This window comes from Mercenaria mercenaria, unplaced genomic scaffold (assembly GCF_021730395.1).
Source record: "Mercenaria mercenaria strain notata unplaced genomic scaffold, MADL_Memer_1 contig_3251, whole genome shotgun sequence".
Classification (NCBI taxonomy): Eukaryota; Metazoa; Mollusca; class Bivalvia; order Venerida; family Veneridae; genus Mercenaria; species Mercenaria mercenaria.
In genome coordinates, this window is record NW_026461373.1 from 13426 (window position 1) to 38650 (window position 25225).

General features: G+C 34.7%; 1 protein-coding gene across 1 annotated transcript in view; it reads left to right on the forward strand.

Annotated features, from left to right (window-relative positions):
• Window positions 1–256: 256 nt before the first annotated feature.
• The window catches only part of LOC123546577 (uncharacterized), a 46955-nt gene continuing 21986 nt past the window's right edge, over window positions 257–25225 (forward strand). The window contains exons 1-2 of the mRNA XM_053533945.1: window positions 257–366; window positions 11317–11485. Coding sequence (XP_053389920.1) covers window positions 11359–11485 — 127 coding nt within the window. The 5' untranslated portion in view covers window positions 257–366; window positions 11317–11358. The remainder of the gene's footprint in view (window positions 367–11316; window positions 11486–25225) is intronic.

Genomic DNA, 25225 nt, shown 5'->3' on the forward strand with positions numbered 1-25225 from the left:
AAACAGGTACCCTCGAGGCCGTATATTCCTATCTGCACCTACAACCAGTGAAAGAATCTTACATTGATTAGCGTCTGTTGAAGTTTACGATCCTTACCTATTTTTGGTTTAGATAGAACTACTTATTTATCGAGTACATACTTCAAAATTTACATATACATGAATATGGGATAAATATGGCCTACTTCCAAAATGAAGTGATATATGATAAAAATCTCATTAATTCTAAATCACTCCTCATATGCCTACCTATTAAGTGTATATGCATGTAATACTGAGTCATACCGGTCTGATGACATGCTCAGTTGAATAAGGCTGTTACATGCTCAGTTTAACAAGGCTACACCTACTTCCGACTGAAAATATGTAAGTATGTTTACATTTGAAATCAATATTTGATATGATTTTCTTTTTCACTTTTAAATGTTTAAATGTTTAGAACATTACGAACTTTTAGTAACATCGATCTATCGGTTGAAAAAAATACCAGTCTGTAAGAAATATCGTCAACTTTAATATGTGAAAATTTCATAATAGTCCGTTGAAAATCGGTAGGTGGCGCATATTTGAAAGAACAGACTTAGCTTAGCAATTACTTATTTTTTGTACATAGGAAAGTAAACTTATGTGTTAGATGTATAATATGTAACGCTTTCTAAATATTTTAGATAACATATTCATATTCTTAAGTATTACTTTTATTTGACAATTAATAAAGTATTATATAATATTCGACTTGTTCCGCTTTTCACTTTAATATTAATTAAAATTTCATTCAAGTAGATCGTTTAGTAAACCGCCCGCCTGTAAATGCATCAGATAAAATATAATGACCAAAGCTATCAATTATTGATTTTTCCCCCGTGTTACTACAACAACAACAATTAGTACGGAAATCGACGAATGCGTCCGGTAGCGCTGATACTGGATTATTGGTTTTATTGACCGCTTTATCGGTTTAGAAATGTTACTAAAAGCTGGTTATGGTTTAACCGTAACGAACGTTAAATTACTTCATCGCTGCTTTTGTTCACAAAAGCGATCAATGCCTAGATCTATTCCATAAACATTATTTTTTTTCGGCGACGCCGTCTAAATTCGTTTTCGTTACCTATGCCATGTGACTTCAGTTTGCAAATCAAACTACTTGATAACGCATTATAGATAATTTATCAAAATGGAAGATTTATGCAACACTCTGCCTAATTGGACGAGAGTGTCAATTTCTTTCACTCTGTTGATTGTGCTACGCTGAGTGAAATGTAGACAAAGCGTTTATCTTAAACGACGCTGTTCACAGTTTTAAAGCTAACTTTGGCTCAGTATATTTAGCAAGAATATTGATATATCTCAAAATGATAAGTAAGTTTAATAAATATGATAAAAACCTGTTCAAATACCAACATATATCAAATTAAAGAAAGAGCTGAATACGGTCTGCGTATCACATGAATAAGGGTGTGATAAGAGTCTTTTATGTAGAGAAGTGCTTTTTAAAAGATTTTCCTTGTTACAATTGTCGTCTGTATATGAAAAGGTTTCTTGCTTTTGTGACTTATTCAGATTGCATATTAAAATGAGTACTTGTTTGCTTTGATATATTTGTTATAAATTATTTAACTGATTTATTATATATGAATATTTTTCTTTAGTATGGTATCCAAATATTGAACTCAGTTGAAATCTGTTTCATTATATATATGCTATATAATGACTGATTCTCATTACACTGAAATGAAGGTACGCTGCATACAGTTTATCTATGTGATAGACTACGGTCAAACTTTGCTTATGAAACAGAAATATTGAAATAATTACAATTGTATGTTTTGCTTGACCTTCACCTTTTTTATAGGTGTGACGTCATTGTCCAAAGATTCATGAATAGCGAATATGCATTTTGTTAAAGCGGGATCAGTTGGCCTATTTTAGAAATAAATAAAAATAATAAATAAAAAAATGCTTTAATTGATTTTTTTCTCATGTATTCTAATCAAACCTGATTTGTAGCATCTTTATTAGGCCCGCAGCCAACTTTGTTCCGCTGGGACATTTGACCCCTTTTAGGGGCTGCTAGAGCTAAAACTAGAAATGCCTTTTTACAGCGTCTCATGAACAGCTTGGTGAATCTTTGTCATACTTGGTCTGGAGCATCATTATAAGGTCCTCTTCCAAATATATTTATATAGGAAGTTGGGCCCTATTAGGGACCACTATAGCTAAAAGTAGATATGCCTTTCTTCGCATTAACCACTAAAATGTAATGGATTTTTATCAAACTCGATGTGTAACAATATCGTAAGGTCTCCTGCTATTTTGTTACAAATGGGGATAGGGACCAATTTAGCTAAAAATATAAACACGTTTAATGACCTCTTCTCATGAACCGCTTCATGAATCTTCATCAAACTACTGCTGTAATTATTCGTCTAAGGATAAACGAAACAAAATTGCAACCCTACGAAACCTTTGCGAAAAATTAAAAGAGAACCATTTAAATTGTTAAAGTGCGGTGTTTAGTTTTGCAATTTGAAAAATGTTAGATGAAAGATGAATGTTAGATGAAAAATTCATAAACTTCTTTCCTTATTACAATTCGCCGACTATCATTTTTAAAGATATTTCTTGTTGATACTCACTACGCTCAGCGTTTGAACACTGCTCCATCAACAGTATCTATTTATGTATAGATAGAAAGTGCTAACTATGTACATAAATTTATTTTTCTCATTTGGGATTAACAGCTTCGTGGAAAATAGGTGACAATAAGATGGGACACATTGGAACATGGTTTTTATAGTTTTTATAAAAGATCTTATAAATCACTTTTTTTTTTGGAAATTATGGATTACCTTAATCAATTTAAAGTGAATTATGAGAAGTAAAGAAGTGACACATATACTTATATATGATATATATTTGTATATTATGTATGTATCATTTTCTGTTGTAAAAGAACACTTAGTAACCTACTTTTCCAAAGTTTTCTCCCGAAGAAAAAAGGAAATACTTCAAGGACCGATTGCCTTAGAAATTTCATGTGAGTATTACTTATGAAACAAAAATAAGAAAACATAAAGAAAACATGTTAAACATAAATTAAACATTGTTTATAATTGTATACTATATCATATGGTCTATGGTGAGCTTGATGTTACTCCTATTTCATTGCAAATTAAAGTAGAATTCTTAATAACAAGTCTAAATTATGAAATAGTAAAAATGAAAAATAAAAAATGTTTAACATTGTATAACACTATGTATTTATTGTTTGATAGAAACAGTATACCCTTGGATATGTTTTGTAAAGAAAAACAAACCCTACACAGTGTTGGTTTATCTAATTTTTGGTTAGCTGAGTCGGTTGATTGTTCCATTAGCTTTAAGGAACTTATAAATACTATATACTTCGTGATCACTTTGTTCAGATCTGGGATAATGGTGTTCAGACTATAAGCAAAGAAAAATCTTAGTATACCGTCCATCTGTATTGTCGCGGCACTTGACATTCGACGTAACAACATTAAACAAGAAACAACACAACAGAGTATTATGTCATATGCATGAATAACTGTGTGAAAATGAATCAGATATCATTCAAGAAACATGCACGTGTACTTCGAACAACAATAGGCAGCCATTGTCATCATGTGACGTCACATCACTAATTTCGCGGTATAGGTCAACAATTGTGGCAATCAAGCTAACATAGGTTAAAAAACACTAAATATTATTCAGACATTGAAAAGCTATCTAAGTCAAACTAACAGGGTCACTCAAAAGTCATTAAACGCCAGTTTAAATGTTTTATACTGTCTGTTTACATTGGCACTATCAAAAATATTCTCCTCTGGGCAGTGGACACACCAGATATTTTGCAATTCAACCACAAGGTCGAGGGCAAGGTCATAATTTATTGGAGCCTAAGAATTGTACTATTACTGAATATTTTCTATCTGATACTTATCTAACATGTTCTAATTCACTACTCAGTATCATGGGTGTATTTTGAGGAGATTGTCGCGGGCCCACCATCTCCTCCTCCCCCTTAAATTACGTCGAGTTTAGACGTTTTGATATTTCGTCTAATACTGATATTTCATTCATTTTTGTGTAGCTGGGGGATGTTACATAAAATTTGGTGTCCTCTACCTATAGGCGGGACTTAATTTGCATAATTAATGAGGACAAATGCCGATCAGCTGGAAGATGAACTTGTAAACATTGCAAATATTTTACTTAATTAATGGATTTGTTTTTTATTTTTGCAATAGATATGTGAAAAATACGATTTTAATAAATACTGACGGATATTTAGCAAGGTAACTGCAGATAAGAACATTTTTCGCTAGCATGCGTAAAATAGGTCACGAACTTGACATGTAAATACCACGTAGGTGGCGCAACTCAAATACCGCGAAATTAGTGATGACGCGAGATTAGTGATGTCGAGTATACAATGTCTCTTGATATTTTGTCAATGATTTAGGTATTATACTCTTAAAATCTGAAAACTTGAAATGATAAAACTAGTCATTAATGATGATTATAGAAATATCGATACTGCAAAGATAAGTGAGAACGATAATAAACAAAAATTTATTGGCCAACAAAATGGAACCTATAAATTATTTAATAACCATATACTCAACGAATCACATTCCAACAAAAAGGTATTGTTAAACCAGTCAAATTTTACATTTTTTAAAATCAAATTTTACATCCTAAAATAGTGAAATATGTTCTGTTATGGTGATAATTATTTTTTACATGTTCAATTAGTAAATCTTATATGTCACATGCTCTAAATGAGTCATGACTTTGAAATAAAGTCTTGAAAACTTGAAATCATAAAAATAGATATTAATGACGATTATAGAAATATGGAAACTTGAACTATAAAATTGCAAAGATAAGTGAGAACGATGAAAAACAAAAATATTTGGCCAACCAACTGGAACCTATAATTTTTTTTGATAACGGTATTCTCAACGAATTTGAAAAGACAATTCCTATTCCTGTTATTATAATATCTACTATTGACTGATATAACATCTCATATGTTTAAAAGCTATACGGTGTCACAGTATAATTTGGGCCGGTACGTCGTATACCCTCCCCACCCCCACACCGATGGTAGGTTGTCCCATTTCTGTCCCGCGATCACGCTTTACCTTGACCTAGTAATATCCAAAACATTAGAGCTCATCTACCTCATATGCCCAATCATGCTAAAAAGTTTAAAAAATCTGGGTCAAGTGATTCTCACGTTATTAAGTGGAAACCTTTTACAAGTTTCAGGCCCCAATGACTTAAACATATTGACCCCAAAACAATAAGAGTAATATGCTTCATAAGCTCAGTCGTGTTATCAAATTTGAGGTTCGGGGTCAAGTAGTTCTCGAGTTACTGAGCGGACACCGTTTTAAAGGATCATGCCCCCGTAACATTGACCTTTGACTTACTGGTCCTAAAACAATTGGGGTCATCTACTACATAACCCAATGATGTTACCAAGTTTCAAGGAGCTGGGTCAAGTGGTTATCTAGTTATTGAGAAACCGTTTTCATGGTTCAGACCCCTGTGCACTTGACCTTTGACCTATTGACCCGAACACATCAGGGACTACCGGTATCTTCTTCATAAGAACAATGATACTATGGAATTTGAAGGTTCTTTAGTTATTAAGGTATTAGATCACTAATAGTAATGTTTACAAAATAGCCTTTGCTTGGTATATTCTGAAAGGTAACCGTGTTTTGCACTATTTTGCAATTTTTAAACAACTTTTACCGTGCCGTTTTTTATAAATTTTGTATAACTTATGGTATCTCATTTAGCTCAAAAGAGACAAATTTCAAAGTGATAGCCACTATCTAAAACGTTTGCAGAGAACTCATTTTACCATTAATTTTAATAAAAGAAACATCAAACTATTGGTAAACAATTATAAAACACAAAATAAAAATGTCAATATCATTTTTTCTATGGTGCCTCAAGTAAACGGATTTAAGTAGACAGAATTCATACTTCAACATTAAAAAAATAAGGTCGAATGCTGTGTTTCTGTTTTGAATTTTGCTTACTCCATTTAAAAATAACCTTAGGGCAGACGTAAAACCTACCTAAATTTCTTCCACAATATATAATCTAAGAGTGAAAGCAAAATAGAGAACTTTCACCGCGTGTAACTCGATATTTTTTAAGATGTGTAACTCTACCCCTTCTGTTTAAGTAGTAAATTCACTTTGAGCACCAAGAAATCGCTTATAAGATTCATCTTTTTCCATTTTTGTACCTTAAGGTATTAGGTCACTAATAGAGAACCTCCTTTTTGAAGAGTATTCAATTCCTACTATAAACCTACTTTTACTGCAATTCTTAGGAGGGCGTAGGTTCAAGCCCTACTTGGACCAAATTTTTTCCCCCTTATTTTCCTTTTTTCTAGTAAGTTTTTACTTCTTTCAAGACTTATTATTGATTTCTTGTACAAAAATGGAAAAAGATGAATCTTATAAGCGATTTCTTGGTGCTCAAAGTGAATTTACTACTTAAACAGAAGGGGTAGAGTTACACATCTTAAAAAATACCGAGTTACACGCGGTGAAAGTTCTCTATTTTGCTTTCACTCTTAGATTATATATTGTGGAAGAAATTTAGGTAGGTTTTACGTCTGCCCTAAGATTATTTTTAACTGTTTTGAAACGTCATGACGTCTTTCCTGTTTATGGACGTTGGTTTCCCGCGCTTTGTTTAAATACACTGCCATATGAAGTAGTTCTAAAAAGAAAACCGTTCGATTGATCTTATTTTTATTATTATTTCTTGAAATCGGTATGCAAGAAAAAGATTCTGTCACTGGTTAACAACATCTCTTAAACCACTTAAGACTTGAGCGGTGCGCCCTCGGGTTGGGATTTTCTGATCTTAACCGAAGACCAATGACAGATTCTCTATATCCCCTAGGGTCAAATATGGCCCCGCCCTGGGGGCCACATGGTTTATATAGACTTATATAGGTAAAACTTTGAAAATCTCCTTGTACAAAACCACATGGCCTAGCGTTTAATATTTGGTATGTAGCATCGTGTAGTAGTCCTTTACCAAGATTTTGAAATTATCCCCCTTGGATTAAAACTGGCCCGGCGGGGGCACATGGTTTAAATAGACTTGTATAGGAAAAACCTTGTCTTAAGCCATAAGGCCCAGAGCTTAGATATTTAGTATGTGACATCATGCTTTAATGGTTCTCTACCAATTTTGTTCAAATCATGACCCTGGGGTCAATATGTGCCAGGCCTGGGGGTTCCTTGTTTTACAATAACTTATATGTGACAAGCCATGACAAAATGGTCCCAAATGACATTTTTATGGAAACTGAGTTTTTCACATATTCTGAACTGTACATGTGTCCTTAACATAAATTCAACATTTTAGACCTGCAAGTTTTAAAATAACAAAATTATAGCATTTTTTGTACAATAACTCCCCATCGCAAACTTGTATTTTTTGTTTAATAATAATGACAAATACTAAAATCATTTACTTTTATCATGTATTTTAATTTCATATTTTGAAATCAATATCAAAAGTATTTAACATGATTAGCACAGTTGATAATGCCTTCTTGCTATAAATATGCTGTTTTATATTAAAAAAATTGTCACAATTCATGTTTCCATAGCAACAAAATACAAGAATTGCTTTAAATGTCAATTTAACAGACATTTTAGCCTACATTTGATATAAAAAAAATGTAAATTTATAAAATATATATTAGTTCTCTAGAAGAAGTAGAATTTGTGATTTTTCTGATTTATATTCATCTCAAAAATATCTAAAAGCAATTCCATAAATATCTAATATTTGTAATGTGTCATTCAACTTCAAATGTACTTAAGATGCATTGCTCAATGACAGTGTAAATTGAAAATTAGAAGTATCAGTGATGATTATATAACATTAAATTGTTTACATAATTATAATTAAAAGTCATATTACTCTGGTATGAAAGCAGATAAACTTAATTCTCAAGCTCTGTTTCCATGGCAACAACATTTTTTTTATAAAATAAAGAATTCATTTTAACATCTATTTCCTTCATTTTTCACATAAATTTTCAAGTAAAAGTATCATTTCAAAAATTCTTCCTGCAGGGTAGCTTTTTTCAACTTATATAGTTGCATCAAATATATCTTCACTAAAATATTTAATATTTAGGTAATTACTTCAAATGTAGAAAATCATCAAAAAATATATTTAACTTTGCTTAATGTATAAATCAACTGTGTATGTAGAGCTTCATTCATAATTTAATGTCATGCAGTACTATTTTATAAACAGTAGATTGTTGAAAAATCTTCCAGTGTCTTAGAGGAATTTCACATTTATACTGTGTTCAGCCTTACATACATACAGTGTGTCTATATTTAACCAATGCATAGTACTGTTGACTTCATAAACTTGTTAATTCAATGTTTACATAACTATATGTAGCATTTGTTCATATTCATATATATGGATTTTGGGTCTAGTACACCTTTAAAAAATCAAAAACACTTTCAAATTAATTAAAATTTCAGAAAATACCAAATGAGCTAAGCTTTCTCTGTATTACTTTAAATGTTAAACACTTTTTTTCCATTCATTCTTCGTTTTAAATGACTTGAATTATCAATTTTAATGGCTTTGGCACTGCTAGTTTTGAGCATACATTATAGGAAAAAATCTTTAAATATCTTCTTGTCCAGAACTATAAGACCTAGACTTTAGATATTTGGTATGTAGTATTGTCTAGTGTTCAACTATCAAGTTTGTTCAAATCATGACCCTGGGGTCAAAATTGACTGCACCTCTGGGTCGTCAGTTTTTACATTGGCTTTTATAGGGAAAACCTTTAAAATTATTTTCTGAAACCATAAGGCCCAGAGCTTAGATATTTGATATGTGGCATGCTCTAGTGGTTCTCTACAATGATTGTTCAAATCACGACCCTGACCACACCCAGGCGGTCCCTTGTTTTACGTAGGCTTGGAGCAATGGCAAGGAAATTTGGACCACCTGTATATTTTTTTTAACAGATTTCAGTAGTTACCTTGAATAATCTTTACCATGACCTACTCACTTAGTTTTTTTTTGTTTTTGAAGCTTTAGCAAAGAAATTTGTTGAAGCCAGCAACTAAACTCAGGTGAGCGATATAGTACCATCACAGCTCTCTTGTTTTATATACATACATGTATACCTATTTCTAGTCCACTCGCTTAGATGAATAGGGAGAACTCATATCTACAAATTATGGCGTCGAGAGTTCGATTTCTGGACGAGGCGTATGTTCTCCATGACGATTTGATAAAAGGCATTGTGTCTTAAGTCAATTTGACCTCTACCTCTGATTCATGTGGAGAAGTTGACATTTTCTTGTGGAGAAAAGGTTTATATTGATATAAAATTAAACATATTTTATTTTGCAATATTTTTACGACATGATTACAAATCCAGGAACATTGGGAAGGTTAACTTCCACCCTACTGAAAAACGGCACGAAAGTAAAAACACAATTAAACATAACCTGTTTCTAGTGCTGTATCACAACTTTAAACAAATAATGCCGAAAACCCGCTTGAAACGGTGAACGTTCGGACACACGGAATGGTGATGTCACAATTAAAGCAAGCAGTCCAAACATTGAATTTTTTTCCGTATCCGATGGCAGTTAAATACAGAGTTTTATACTGATTAGTGAAATACTGCCTGTTGTTAGTGAATTACATGCTGTATTTCAGAGAGAAAATCCGTAGGTGTATGACAAAGTTAATTTCAATCGAAGCGAGGAATTTCTTTATATACTTCAAGCTTTCAATTCCACTGTTGTATTATTTGTACAGAATGACGAGCGCGAGGGAAACGAGAAGTACTTATTATAGTAGTAGCTCGATCTGAGATACTGTATCCGGCTCAAGTGGATTTTGCCAGATCGGACCCATCCTTGCAAAATTCACGAAAATCCACGAGAGCTGCATACAAAACCCCAGATCGGGCTACTGTTGTAATGACCTTTTTATTATATACCTCAACATTTTTGTTTGTTGTTTTGTTATTGAACGAAATCTTCTTTGTTTGTCGATGTTAAATAGAAATGAGTGAAGTTTTTGTGTAAACGGTGTCAGATGATGTGTATTAAATGAAAGTAGTCCGACAACATTTAATAAAAAAGGTACAATACGGAATCTTTTTTGTTCCTGTGCATATTTTACTTGTGAAATACAAGCCTTTTTGACAGAATTTATATAGGTATACAATAAAGTATTACCTATGCCCTCAAATACAGCATGTATTTTTTCTACCTGTATTCAACTTCCATCGGATTAATATTATTTACGAAATCGGATACACCGTAATGCATTGTAACATGTAATGGAATCATTTTGGCCGTTTGTTTTATATGAACACAATGGCAGTTGACCGAGAACAAGGAAGTTATGTGATGGTGTCATACCAACGCTATGATGCAAACGCAGTCACTGGTTGTTTTGTTCAAGATTCCACCATTTACATTCGAAATTCCACATAAAACGGCATTCACTCGCCAATCTGTACAGAAGTGTTGACATTACTTAACGGACATGATTGCACTGAGCAAGTGTAAGTGGGTGGATGGAAACATATACAGGCTCCTGTTTCACTTGCTGTGCCCAGTTAAAGGCCAAAAAATACATTAAAGCTCTTTACAGAAATTATTCATTCGGTCAAATTTATCCACGCATACAGACATACAGACACTTAATAGGAAAATGTCCCGAAGAAAAGGTCGTCGCATAGTGGCGGATTCAAATAGTCCTAAGTTTGTTTTTGCTCTGCAGAGCTATTTTCCTTATTTTATTTGAAATTCTTTGCTAAAATCACATCACAGACCTAGACTTGACATGTAGATAGCATTTTCATAATGAAATAATAACATGACAGAATGTGTCATGGATACTTAGATCATACACCACCACTACAGTTCGGGGTCTCATATTTTAGCCGATTTTGCAGTTTGTGTGTTTGACTGAAAATATTTTTCTCGCATGACATGACCCCCCCCCCCCCCCCCCCCCCCCCCCCCACACACTTCTCTATTGATTTTTATTCAGCACAGACAATATTCTACAAGAAAATGTAAGTTACAGACATTTAAAATGGATCCTGATGTGTGCTGCAGCCATGTCAATTTTATATAGAATAAAGAAAAATAGCTGTTTAATGTGTTGTATACTTGAACACCATTAGCCATTGTGTACATTGTATATAACATAGAAAAAACGTTATACTTATAGGCTTCACATAGAAATATCCCTGTGGCTTCGAAGAATGTTGCAATGAGTGCCTTCAACCCTCAAAATTTTTCTTCTTCCTTCAACTTTCAAGATTTTTCTTCACGACTGAATGAGCCGGAAGCGGAAGCTATAATTGTTGATATAGCCAATGAGGTTACTTCAAGTCAAGGTAGGCAATTTTATTACTATTATTTGAAAGGGACGTGTTTTTACTTAAAGTGCAAATTTCGTTCACTTTGGGATAGAGAGTATATTCTTGTTTCATTCATATGGAAAAAAAATATACCCATCGATTTTTTCGCACGAGTGAAAATGTTTATATATAGCGCAAAGAATGGGTCCTTTACTTCAGTTATATTTATAAACAAGAGCTGTCAATATTTATATGAGAAATGTCCCAAAAGCGTGCCCAAGAATTCTACAGTTGTTTGCGCAAAATATGTCAGAACAGTTTAGGTATGAATCATTTTGTGACCAGACTAAAAATAAAGTTCTCCAAAAGTTACCTTGACCTTGGGGCTAGGGGTCTTAGTCTTGCCCATGACACATCTACTCATTATAGCGAACATCTGTGCCAGATAATTTTAAAATCCCTTGAAGAATGGCTGAGTTATTGACCGGACAAGAAACAGACCCTGTTTACCTTTGACTTCTAAGTGTGACTTGACCATGTAGCTAGAGTATGTGTCTTGCGCATGCCACGTCATCTCAATATAGGGGGAATTTCTGCAAAGTAATTTTAGAATCCCTTCATATATGGCAGAGTTAAAGACCGGACAAGAAACATACTATGTTAACATCTAACCTTTACGTGTGACCTTGACCTTAGAGCTAGGGGTCTGGATCTTAAGCATGACACGTCGTCTCATTATGGGGAACATGTATGCCAAGTAATTACAGAATCCCTTGATGTATGGCAGAGTTATGAACCGGAAACGAAACAGACCCTGTTAACCTTTATCTTGACCTTGGAGCTAGCGCATGACATTTTTGCCAAGTTATTTCAAACTTCCTTCATTGATGACAGAGCTATGGACCGGACACGAAACAGACCTTGTTAACATTTGACCTCTAAGTGTGACCTTGGAGCTAGGGATCTGGGTCATACGCTTGAAACATCGTCTCATTATGGTAAACATTTATGCCAAGTTATTTTAAAATCCCTTCATGGATGGTAGAGGTATGGACCGGACACGAAACAGACTCTGTTAACCTTTGACCTATAAGCGTGACCTTGATCTTGGAGCTAGGGGTTTGGGTCTTGTGCATGGCACGTCATTTCATTATGATGAACATTTATTTCAAGTTATTTCAAGATCCCTTTATGGATGGCAGAGTTACAGCCCGGACAACAATTTACACGGACATAAGGACGCATGCACGCACGAACGGACAGTGCAATTTTAATATGTCCACCTTCAGGTGCGTAAAAAGTATACTTGCAATAGATATTTGGCTTTGCAAACGGTATGATAATATTCAATATATTGTCTTCTTGTGAATATTTAATATTCATAGTAAACTACAGATAATTTGTTTAAATTACTTCTATTTGACAAAGAATAAATTGTTTATTACTTGTGTTTTCTAGGTGAATAAGAAAATGGTCTTACTAAAGCGTTTTGTAAATGAGTACAGGAAAAAATTTGTACAGTAACACAACATGTTCCCAGAGTTGGACATGTTTCCATGTAAATGTTTGCGTCCGAAATTGCTTGAAGTACAAGTTTGCAACAAAAAGAGCCTGAACAAGATTTATTTGTGGAAACATTGCAGAACCAAAAACTTTTATGAAACTCTTCGCAATCATGTTTAAGGGCCCCAAACAGGCTAGTTTGATCATAATAATTAAAGCATCCACAAGAAACAACGCCATTCAAAATGTCAAAACGTGCACTAGTCATAGCTTCTGGGGCCTCCGTGGCCGAATGGTTAAGGTCGCTGACTTCAAATCACTTGCCCCTCATCGATGTGGGTTCGAGCCTCACTCGGGGCGTTGAATTCTTCATGTGAGAAAGCCATCCAGCTGGCTTACGGAAGGTCGGTCGCCATATGACCTATCATGTGTCGGTGCGACGTTAAATCACAAAAAAAAGTTCCGACTAAACAGCTGAATTCAGAGCTCTATGTATAGATCTAAACATGCATATGACCATTTTATACCTTCAATAACTTTGACAATTCGAAACCTACGACTATGAAACGCAAAACCGAATGTTACGTAGACATATAACTGATGCTTGCACATATCCGTTGAGTTCAAAATACCATAGAAATCCACTTACCTGATGAAAAAACAGTGTGATAATCTTAGTAAATATCCGCCATTTTGCAAGTTTGCAACCATTTCGATCGCTTTAAGTGTGCAACAACTTCACGTCCTGTCCCTTACCAAGTTTCATGAAAATATGACAAGGCTTTTATCAAAACAAATTGTTATTTTAAAACATCAAAGGGCCGCGTGATACTGCACAAAATGTACAGCCCTGATCAGGACAAATTTTGTACAGTAACACAATTAACATGTTCCAAGAGTTGGACACTATTTTCCAAGTAAACGTTTGCGTCCGAAATTGCTTGAAGTACACGTTTGCAACAAAAAGAGCTTGAGCAGGATTTATTTGAGAATAAAATCATTTGTGAAATATGCAGAACCAAACTTCTTCTATTAGGTTTGAGACCCCCGAAACAGGCGAGTTTGATCACAGTAATTAACAAGAAGACCATGATGGTCCTGAATCGCTCACCTGTCCCCACATGCCCAGTTTTGAACTGAGTATGACGTCGTTTTTTTCTATTATTTGACACAGTGACCTAGTTTTTGAGCTCAAGTGACCCAGTTTCGAACTTGACCTAGATATGATCAAGGTGAACATTCTTACCAATTTTCATGAAGATCTCTTGAAAAATATGGCCTCTAGAGAGGTCACTAGGTTTTTCTATTATTTGACCTAATTACCTAGTTTTTGACCGCACGTAACCCAGTTTCGAATTTGACTTAGATATCATTAAGATGAACATCCAGACCAATTTTCATGAAGATCCATTGAAAAATTTGGCCTCTAGAGAGGTCAAAAAGTTTTACTATTTTTAGATTTACTGACCTAGTTTTTGACCGCAGTTGACTCAGTTTCGAACTTGACCTAGATATCATCAAGACGAACATTGAGACCAACTTTCATACAGATCCCATGAAAAATATAGCCTCTAGAGAGATCACAAGGTTTTTTATATTATTTAACCTACTGACCTAGTTTTTGATGGCACATGACCCAGTTTCAAATTTATTCTAGATATCATCAAGTTGAACATTCTGACCAATTTTCATGAAGATCCATTCAAAAGTATGGCCTCTAAAGAAGTCACAAGGTTTATCTATTTTTAGACCTACTGACCTAGTTTTTAACCGCAGTTGATCCAGTTTCAAATTCGATCTAGATATTATCAAGATGGACATTCACACCAACTTTCATACAGATCCCATGAAAAATATGGCCTCTAGAGAGGTCACAAGGTTTTTTTATTATTTGACCTGCTGACCTAGTTTTTGACGGCAGGTAACTCAGTTTCGGATTTAATCTAGATATCATCAAGATAAACACTCTGACTAACTTTCATGAAGATCCATTGAAAAGTATGGCCTCTAGAGAGGTCACAAGGTTTTCCTATTTTTAGACCTACTGACCTAGTTTTGGAACGCACGTAATCCAGTTTCAAACCTGACCTAGATATTATCAAGATGAACGTTCAAATTAACTTTCATACAGATCCCATGAAAAATGTGGCCTCTAGAGAGGTCACAAGGTTTTTTTATTATATGACCTACTGACCTAGTTTTTGATGGCACGTGACCGAGTTTCAAACCTAATTTAGATATTATTAAGATAAACATTCTGACTAAATTTCATAAAGATCCATTGAAAAGTATGGCCTCTAGAGAGTTCACAAGGTTTTTCTATTTTTAGACCTACTGACCTAGTTTTTGACCACAGGTGACCCGGTTTCAACTTGACCTAGATATCATCAAGATAAACATTCTGACCAACTTTCATAAAGATCCCATGAAAAATGTGACCTCTAGAGTGGTCACAAGCAAAAGTTTACGCACGGACTGACGGACGCACGGACGGACGACGGTCGACAGACGCTGCGCAATAACAAAAGCTCACATTGTCACTTTGTGACATGTGAGCTAAAAACCCGACAAGAAACGACGCCATTCAAATATCAAAACATGCACATGACCATTTTATACCTTCAGTAACTCTGACAATTCGAAACCCACGACTATGAAACGCAAAACCGAGTGTGACGTAGACATAGAACTAATGCATGCACATATCCGATAGAAACTCACATACCTGATGAAAAAACAAAACAAAAAACAGTGCGATAATCTGAGCAAATAACCACCATTTTGCAAGTTTGTAACAATTTCGATCGCTTTAAGTGTGCAACAACTTCACGTCATGCCCATTGTATCTCTACGTTACCGATAGGACTCGAACATTCTGTTCATATGTTTCCACAAATTGTTTAGCATACATATGTGGATTTAGAAATTAGTGATGGCTCCATAAACAGCCAGTAGCCGATTTTAAATAACTTGAGGGTCAAAATTGAAACAAAGCAAATTTTAAGAGCATTGCCCAGTTTGTATATTATATTTTAGTTGCCAGCATAACGCAAATGTCTAATACGAGGAGGAAGTTTGTAAATTGGGCACGAAACCGTGGATAGTGACCGGATAGGATTAAGATTAACGATCGGTAAACCACGTTTTTCGAACGTAAAACCAGATTTTTCGAATACTAACCTATATTTTCGAGCGAAAACATAGGATAACGCCGTAAACCATAGTTCACGCTCGTAAACGTAGGATCACGCTTGTAAACCCAAGTTCACGGTCGTAAACATAGGTTAACGTCGTAAACTATGGTCTACGAACTTAAACCGGGTTCACGAGTGTAAACATTGGATAACAACCGTAAACATACCGAAATTCTTAGTTCAATTGAGAGACCTGGTTTATCAAACGTAAACCATGGTTTACTGTCGATATATTAGGATTATAAAATCAACTATGAATTTCGGGCGTGAAATTGGGTTTACGGCCGTGAACCTATGTTTACGGACGTGAACCTATGTTTAAGAACGTAAACCTATGTTTACGAACGTGAACTTGGGTATATAAAACTATGATTTTCGGTCGTAAACATAGGTTCACGTTTTCGTAAACTATGGTTCACGCTTGTGAACCTAGGTTCACGCTCGTAAACATAGGTTCTTGCTCAATCGAAAAACCTAGTTTAGCGAACGTAAACATGGGTTCAAGAGCGTAAGCTAAGGTTTATGCTCGTTATTCTATGTTTTCGCTCGAAAATATAGGTTAAAGTTCGATAATCCTAGTTTTTCGATCAAGAACGTAATTATTGGATAATTGGCTTGCTGTGAAACATAGTTTACGGACGTGAACCTATGTTTAAAATGAAACTGAATAATTTGATTAAACGCCTATTTTTATACAATGATATATTCAATGGCGTTGTACATAATGATAATAATAGTTATTATAACAATACTAATAATGACAATAATAATAATAGCAGCCTTATTGTAATAAACAGTCATGATCGCACCCCTCCCCTTGAGGTCATTTTACCCCCCATTGCCAATACCAGTGCTTAAAGCATCTGGTACGCCCAGACGAGCTGCATATAGAGGTTCAAATCCCCCGGTTAATGGTGCCATCATATACTATTTAAGAAAGAAATACTACACACTACCCTACCCATAGAGCCTTACCAACAAGTGCGTTTTTTAAACAAACCTTGAGATATAAATGTTGAAATGTGAAACCTTTTACAAAAATTTAAGAACCATCACCTGCTGTTTTCGCATGATAAACAGTTATTAAAAATTTAAAACAATGCCGCGAAATCTCTGAAATACAGTGTCTTAAGATTTTTTTTGAATGTGTCAAGTGATTTACTTTTGCGTAGGTCTAACGGCAGTTCATTCCAAAGTTTTGGACCAATAGTACAGAAACTTCTAGCATTGAATGTTTTGCACTTGTTGTATGGAACAACATAACGACATTCAGAATTTTCAGACGATCTCAAACCTTGTCTACTAGGAATATACTCTGTAAGCAATTCTGTTAAGTACAGAGGTGCACTGCCATTATGACAGCTATACATGAAAGAAAGTATCTTGAACTCAATGCTTGCTTTCACCGACAACCAGACCGCCTCGGTAGCCTAGTGGTAAAGCGTCCGCTTTGAGTGCGGGAGGTCGTGGGTTCGATCCACGGCCGCGTGATACCAAAGACGTAAAAAATGGTACTAATAGCTTCCTCGCTTGGCGCTCAGCATTAAGAGGATAGTGCCAGGACTGGTCAGCTCGGTGTCAGTATAATGTGACTGGGTGGGGTATCATGCCACGTGTCTACCGCGTGATATTCCAGTGAGGCAGCTACAAGTAGACACCGTCGTTTATATGACTGAAAAATTGTTGAAAAAGACGTTAAACCCGAACACACACACACACACACACACACATACACACACACACACATTCACCGACAATCAATGTAAGTGGTACAATGCTTGTTTAGAACGGTGAAATTTCCTCCTGTTAAGGACAAGTTTTGCGCTCATGTTTTGAATACGTTGCATCTTACGCACCTCACAGTTAGCTACACCATACAGTATGACAATAATCCAGATGTGAAATAAATAGAGACAAAACTAAAATTTCAGTGACTGCTTTTGTTAAGTATTTTCGGATGTTCTTGATTCGTATGTAATTCAACATGGCTGTATGACATTGGCGATTTACATGATCTTTAAAGTTCAAGGTTTCGTCAAGAAATGCACTCAGATATCTGATTGTGCTTTCACGTTTGACATCATTACCAGCAATGTTAATGGAATTTGTAAAACATTTGTTCAATTGAGGTCTGCTACCAAACATAATAAATTCAGTTTTGGAAGTGTTCATTTTCAGTTTGTTTCTATTCATCCAGTCATTGATTATAACTGCGCACGTATCAAGGTCGCTTGTGATTCTACGGAAACAGATGTAGGACGAAAGCTTTTATTTGCTATATGATCATCAGCAAAACCGTTGACTGATATGGATTTTGGAATGACATTAAACAGAGTTCCAGCATATGTGAGATACAGCCAAGGACTAAGGCAACTGCCCTGGAGCACACTGCATTCAAGATGGCGGTCTGATGAATATACATTGTTGATATTAATCTTACAAATACGAGGCCTTAAATAGGAGTTTACCCATTGAAGAGCTGTATCACAGACGCCATATTGTGCTTTTAGGACATCTAGAAGAATGTCGTGGTCGACAGTGTCAACTGCCGCACTTATGTCAATCGCAATAAGGGCCGTGACTTTCTTTTTCTCCATACCACTTAGAAGATCATTGACTAACCGAAGTAGCGCAGATTCACAGGAATGGTATTTCCTGTATGCAGACTGGTTCTTAGGCAAAAGACTGTTTTGATTTACATGTTTGTTTTATCTGTAAAGAACAGCTTTCTCAATAAGTTTTGATAAAAATGATAAATTACTCACAGGACGGTAATTGGAAAGCTCTAGCTCAAGACCGGCTTTTTTAGCAGAGGTCTAACAACTGCTTGTTTGTATTTCACAGGGAAACACCTTGTTGTAATGAGAGATTCACCAATTTAGTGATACTAAAGAGAAGTTCATCTACATGTGATTTCAGAATACGTGTTTGCAAAATATCTAACTCTGAAGACGTAGTATTCAATTCATTGGTGAGATTTTTCACTTCATCTTGAGTCAATTCAGTAAATTTGTTTAAATTTTGTATATCCTTTACTTGAGGTTCAAAGTATTGGTATTCACTTAGGGATTGACGTATTTTTGAGATTTTTGCCATGAAAAAGTCAGCAAATTTTCCGGCCAATGAATTATTAGACTCTCCTTGAGGCAGTGGGTTTTCAAATTTGGTACCAGTTAGCTCAGATACCAATCCATACAGAGTCTTGGAATCACCTTTAGCTTTCTCTATCTTTTCACTGAGTGTGTTTCTCTTTTGACGTTTGATTTCAAAATTGTATTCATTTCTTACTTGTTTATACGACTCAAACTGATCTGTTTTACCAAAACGCCTCCATGTACGCTCAGACGTTCTAACTTGTTACTTTAGATGTTGTAATTTTTTATTGAACCAACGTTTGAGTGCTCTCTGAAATAATTTTTTTTTCTTTTAGGGGAGCGTGCTTATTCAGGACATCCTCTATTTCCGATTCAAACTCTTTCACAAACTTTTCTATATTCTGTGAATCAACGTTTATTGCACTTAGGTCGTTGGAAAATTCTGATTCGTTCAAATTTTTAAAGTTTCTAAATGTCACGCTCCTACTAGTAATAGTCTGTTTTTTTAACATCTAAGAGAACCTTAACAATACAGTGATCAGATAAAAATGGTCCAGGCTCACATTTCTCTACATGAACACCATTAAGTGACTCAGTTATGACTAGATCCAATCTATGTCCTCCTGTATGAGTACTGAAATCAACGTGTTGTTCCAGGCCCATTGCTACTAGGGAGTCCTTGAATTTTGTAATAGATCTGTTGACATCGTTTATATGCAAGTTGAAATCTTCAATTATAAGTAAATTGTCATAATGTGGTAAAATATTTTCGATGAAATCAAAAAATTCAGCAACGAACTGGTTACCAGTCGATAGAGCTGGAGGTCTATACACACCCACTACGTGTATGGTTAAATTTTTCAAAACAAGCTTCCAAATACAATGTACCATATTCAAAACTTCGAACAGTGCCGTGAGTTACCCTTCGCACATTGATCGTGTTTCTTCATGTGATCGCAACACCACCGCCTTTTTGATTTTTTCTATTAGTTACGCTTAATTTATATCCATTTTGGTTCAAGTCGGAAGTTTCAAACTGATGTTGTTTCTCGTCCGAGTACCAAGTTTCAGTCAAAAGATTCTCTCTTCCCTGAGGTATTGGCCCACACAATCATCTTTGTTCACAACAGATCTACAGTTAAGCGTGATGCAAGATACATGTTCGCGTATATTTTTATACTGATCGTTTTTCTTAGGGTATATCAAATTCTTAATGTTGACACCATCCGAGGGGATTAAAGCTCAATGCTATTTTTGGATAGGTAAACATCTGACAATTCAGAAACTATGTGATAGCGTTGCAGTGGTGGTAGCTTTTTGTGCGTAATTAGCCGTGCAGTAACCCCACCATCAAACTTCCGTTATACATAAGAAGACTGTCTATTTCAAACTAATGGTTTTCTCTTATTTTTGACTTTATTTGCTTGGCAGTTGATAGACAAACAGCTCAGTTTATGTATTTTATGTATTTTATAGAATTTTTGTTGAAATATTGCCTGTTTAGCGTTTAGTGTTGGCAATTACAGTCACACATAGACCAGTGCTTAAACATTAAAGAACACTAATATTTTTCATAATATGCAGTTAGAAAGGTATTTGCTCATTCTTGAAATAATATGATATGTTTAAATACATAAAGTATAAGGTAGTAGGATTCTACAAATCACAAAATCAAGTTGTCTGCCCTTGGATTTCGGGGCGCTTGTAATTTACGGCCTTTTAATGTGCGTTACCTATTTGTTTGAAATTAATTAATACTTCTATAAATGATATGGAACAGAAAAGTATGAATATCGTTAAATCAAAGCAATTTCTGAACTAGTTTTGATATAATAGATCTACAGTTAGACAGTTATTCGCAGGCCATTAGTTTTTAATATCAAAGTTGCCTTGTTGTTATTGTAATTTACGTGATAATACACGTGTAGACGAAAAACACAAAATATGTTTAAACATGATGTATTAATATTTGATCTGTCTAAAAGGTACATACTCATGCCTACTTCTGTATCAATGTTCTTATGCATAAACAGTAAACATTTTTATGCTGAACAATACCATATGGCACTTTTATACAGTAAAATACGTTACCATAAAAAATCAAGATTTTCATAATATTTCATATAAACATGATAAAGTGGTTGTTATTTAGTATCATATTTAGAAAGAATATATTAAGTAATCAATAAAAGTTATTCTAAGGTAAGATATCAAATGTCATGTAAATTAATTGAATGCAAAGGTGTACGTTACAATATGTTACTGTAATCGGTAATATGCTACCTATATTATTTTCCGTCATTGTCTTTGTATATCATGTCACTGTTATTCTTTGTTTTCAATAAACCACATTTTCAATGTATTCGACATACTAGAACACTCTTAGTTATGACTCTTCATCACTGTCTGAATCTTATAAGATATCGTCAATATTGGTTAGCTCATAATCTTCATCAGTTTCGCTGGTTTCGTTTATGTCAGTGTTGCATATTTTGTCAACAAGTTCATCAAGGACAATCTTGTTGTCACTCAAGTTGTACACTAACTGTTGTTCGTCATCAAATTCCCAGCAGTTTTTATCAACATCAGGAAGATAAGGGCTGTTCTCATGGGCCACCTTAAAGAAAAGATCAAGGTCATTTAATTTTGATATGAATAAGAGTAAAACTACAAAAATATTAATTTGATGTAGAAAAAACATTAAGAGATTGTATAAAATTTGAGTCTATTATAATAAAATTTTCCTATTATTTTTACAATAGCAACGAAAATATGTATATTTGTAGATGAAATATAAATAAATGAATAAGTAACTGATAGTTGACTGGACTGATATGGTGGCAATGGGGTCATGTCTATGCTGTCGGAACTATTAAGTACGCCGTCTTGGTTGCCGTTCTTCTTGACAAACATTTCGTGTCTAACTTTGTTGATGGTTAAATATTTTGGGTGACCATTATACTGCAAATACAAATGACTCTCTGTCCTCCAAAACGTCGTCGGGGCACACATGTTGACGTCCCAGCTGTTTAGCTGTCTGAACATAATTGAGTTTTGTTGTCATCATTGCTCATGAAATATTTCCAATTCTGCGGATTTTTTTGGTTTTTATTTGACCAGAAAAAAGAAGTGTTGGTGCAGTTCCACGTTGTTTTCTTTTGACAGACTTGATTGTTTTGGAATAGTATGCATCTGCGATGAAATCTACTCTCAAAGCATTGCCATCAATGATGTAAGTTACATTTTCAGGATGTTACCAATGACCAAGAAATTCTATGTCTACATCATGCATGTTCAACAGCTAATATCACGAATAGTTCAAACACATTTATTTCAGCCCTTACCTGAGCCATTTTATTCTGCGAGCTGGTCATTTTCTTTGATTTCTTAATAAGGCAATTTCATTATTATGCCTTGATATTATTTCTCTTCATGGGATTATGGAAGGGGATTGACTTCTCTACAAATCATCGACTGATATATTCTTCAATGATACCTTTTCCAGCATCAACATCAGTCAGAAGATCGTCAGCTTCTTCTGCATATATAGGTATTCCAGAGGATAAACAGTAAAGGCTGTAATTGCCAATTTCTACGTGGAATGGATTCATGAATCCTTCTACAGCTGTCATCACTTTATACATGAACCTAACTGGCTTTGATCAGCGCAGGTTCTACTTCTTTGTGTGTGGATTTGTCTTCTGAAGTCATGTCTGCTTTCGGTAGTGTAGCTTCAACATATTTAGCTCGCATATGCTGTGCCATGCACCACCTGTAGTATGCAGAATATTTTCTGCTGAAACTTATGATGCCTCCCTTTTTCTTTGCATGACGGTTGATAGTCTGTTATATAGTAAGTTCTACAGCATTCTGTGATGCTGGTACGACTGATCTAGACACACTAAAGCCATGACCCCTCAAAAGCTTTTCCTGCACAAGGGTGGGTTTCTTCAAGATTCATCATTAAAACAGATAAGGGAGCGGCGATGTAGTGGATAAGGTGTCGGCCGCTCAATCCTGGGTCGTGGGTTCGAGCCCCACTGGGGTCAAGACCATGACTTCTCTAATGACACCAGTACTGGTTTTTCCAGGAAGCGGACTCGAGAGTGATTCCAATAAGATTGAAGCTTTCATCGCAATCGAGCTAAAACAAATTAGTATAAAGTAACGGATGAGCAGGTAGATAATTATATTGCATAGTTCAGATGATTGAACGCAAAGGATAGTGGGCACAACTTGTGCCAGACTCCTATATGCAGATCCAGGTCGTTGACCTTTGTGGCCTGTATTAATGCCAGTATATCATGAATGATATCAATAAAGTATATACAGAAGTGTGCCCTTTTCCGTGATGTCTCTCTGACTCTTCTTTTGAAGTGTTGGTACTTTTGAAAGTACCCTTTGAACGCTGTTTGACTTTCAACATTCTTAAGATTCTCAGGGCTTGGATTGTCAGCAAGTTCCTTTACTTGTTTACATAAACATGGGTTCAAGGTCAAATTATTATGTTTGAAAATATATGTCATCTGTTAATAAGTAAGTGCCAGAAGATTTCTAACATTTTAAACTAAGAATGTTTCTGTCCCTATGAAGCCATGGTGTTCCGATGAGTATCTATTCTTTTTCTATTTGTTTAAAACCTGTTTCTAAACTGTATTACAATATATACATGTTCTTGATCATTAATAATTGCTTTGTACTGATTTTGGTAACACATATTATTGTCACGTAAAATTCGCACAACTATTGTAATGAGATGGTGATTCTCTGCATTCTAGCAAATATCTAGTTCAACAACACAAAGTATGTATACTTATTATTAAATGTTGTAAAGTTTTTCCCAATCTGTGTAGGGCATTTTCTTCCCTTCAGAAATTTCAGTTTTGTAACATTTTGGTAACATAAAAACTTATACGGAGATTTCATAATGGAAAAAGTTCCTACCACCACAGAAAAAATAGTTATAAGAAACACTATTCAGTCTGTACATTCAATTATATTGTAGAGTCATTAACGTCCTTGTCTTTGGCTTGGTTATCAGTAAGAGTAAAACATCTATAATGTTGGTAATAAAATCACTGTTACGTAAATCACACCAACTTAAATGTTAACGGGTATGTGAAAGAAATCTTGTTTTAATGCACATTCATTTTATGGTTAAATAAATTGTTAATAAACTACAGAATTCATATTTTCTTAATCATTGCGTATCACTATTTCATCGTCTTAACTGTTTATAGAAAACATGTTAAATGTCCCGTAAATTACAAAAGCCCCAACGTTCAGACGGCATTCATGTAGGAATAAAAAGTATTCAGTTTGTACTTTCCGAAAGTCATAATGTTGAAAATTCCCTAAGGGAGGCATGGGGAAATGGTACCTCAAGATTTAACACTTATCTGAAAAAAAAAATCTAATTATGAACTGTAATTATGCTTAATAGTTGTCCATGTTATTAAGATGGTCTTTATAATCATTATTATAATTAATATTTATTCAAAGCAGCAAATCCAAAAAATGTCGGACATTAAGGAAATATTTAACTTGTTTGTTCTTACAAATACATCAATTATTCAAACTGAATAGCATATGTTCCATAATTCGTATGCCTACATTGGGTATATTTTAGCTCACCTGAACTTGTATCTAAGTGTAGGCATATAACAGGATGATATCACACCAAAAGCTACCGTCGATAAATTGCTATCACATATTACCTTATTCCAGGGTTGTATGCCTTTCCAAAAATCACTATGAGAATTAATCCCCTCAGATGGTACCAATCAACCCTATGGCTCATCAACTATCTCATAGTGTAGGTATACTTTACAGGTGAACGAAGGTAATGTCTGATGTAAATTCATGACGAAAATTATCAAAAATTTCACTGGATGCAATCCACTGAATCACTGAAGCTACTGCAACATAGAAGCACACACAAATGCAAAGTAATTCATATCTATTATACCCAATTTTCAGCACAA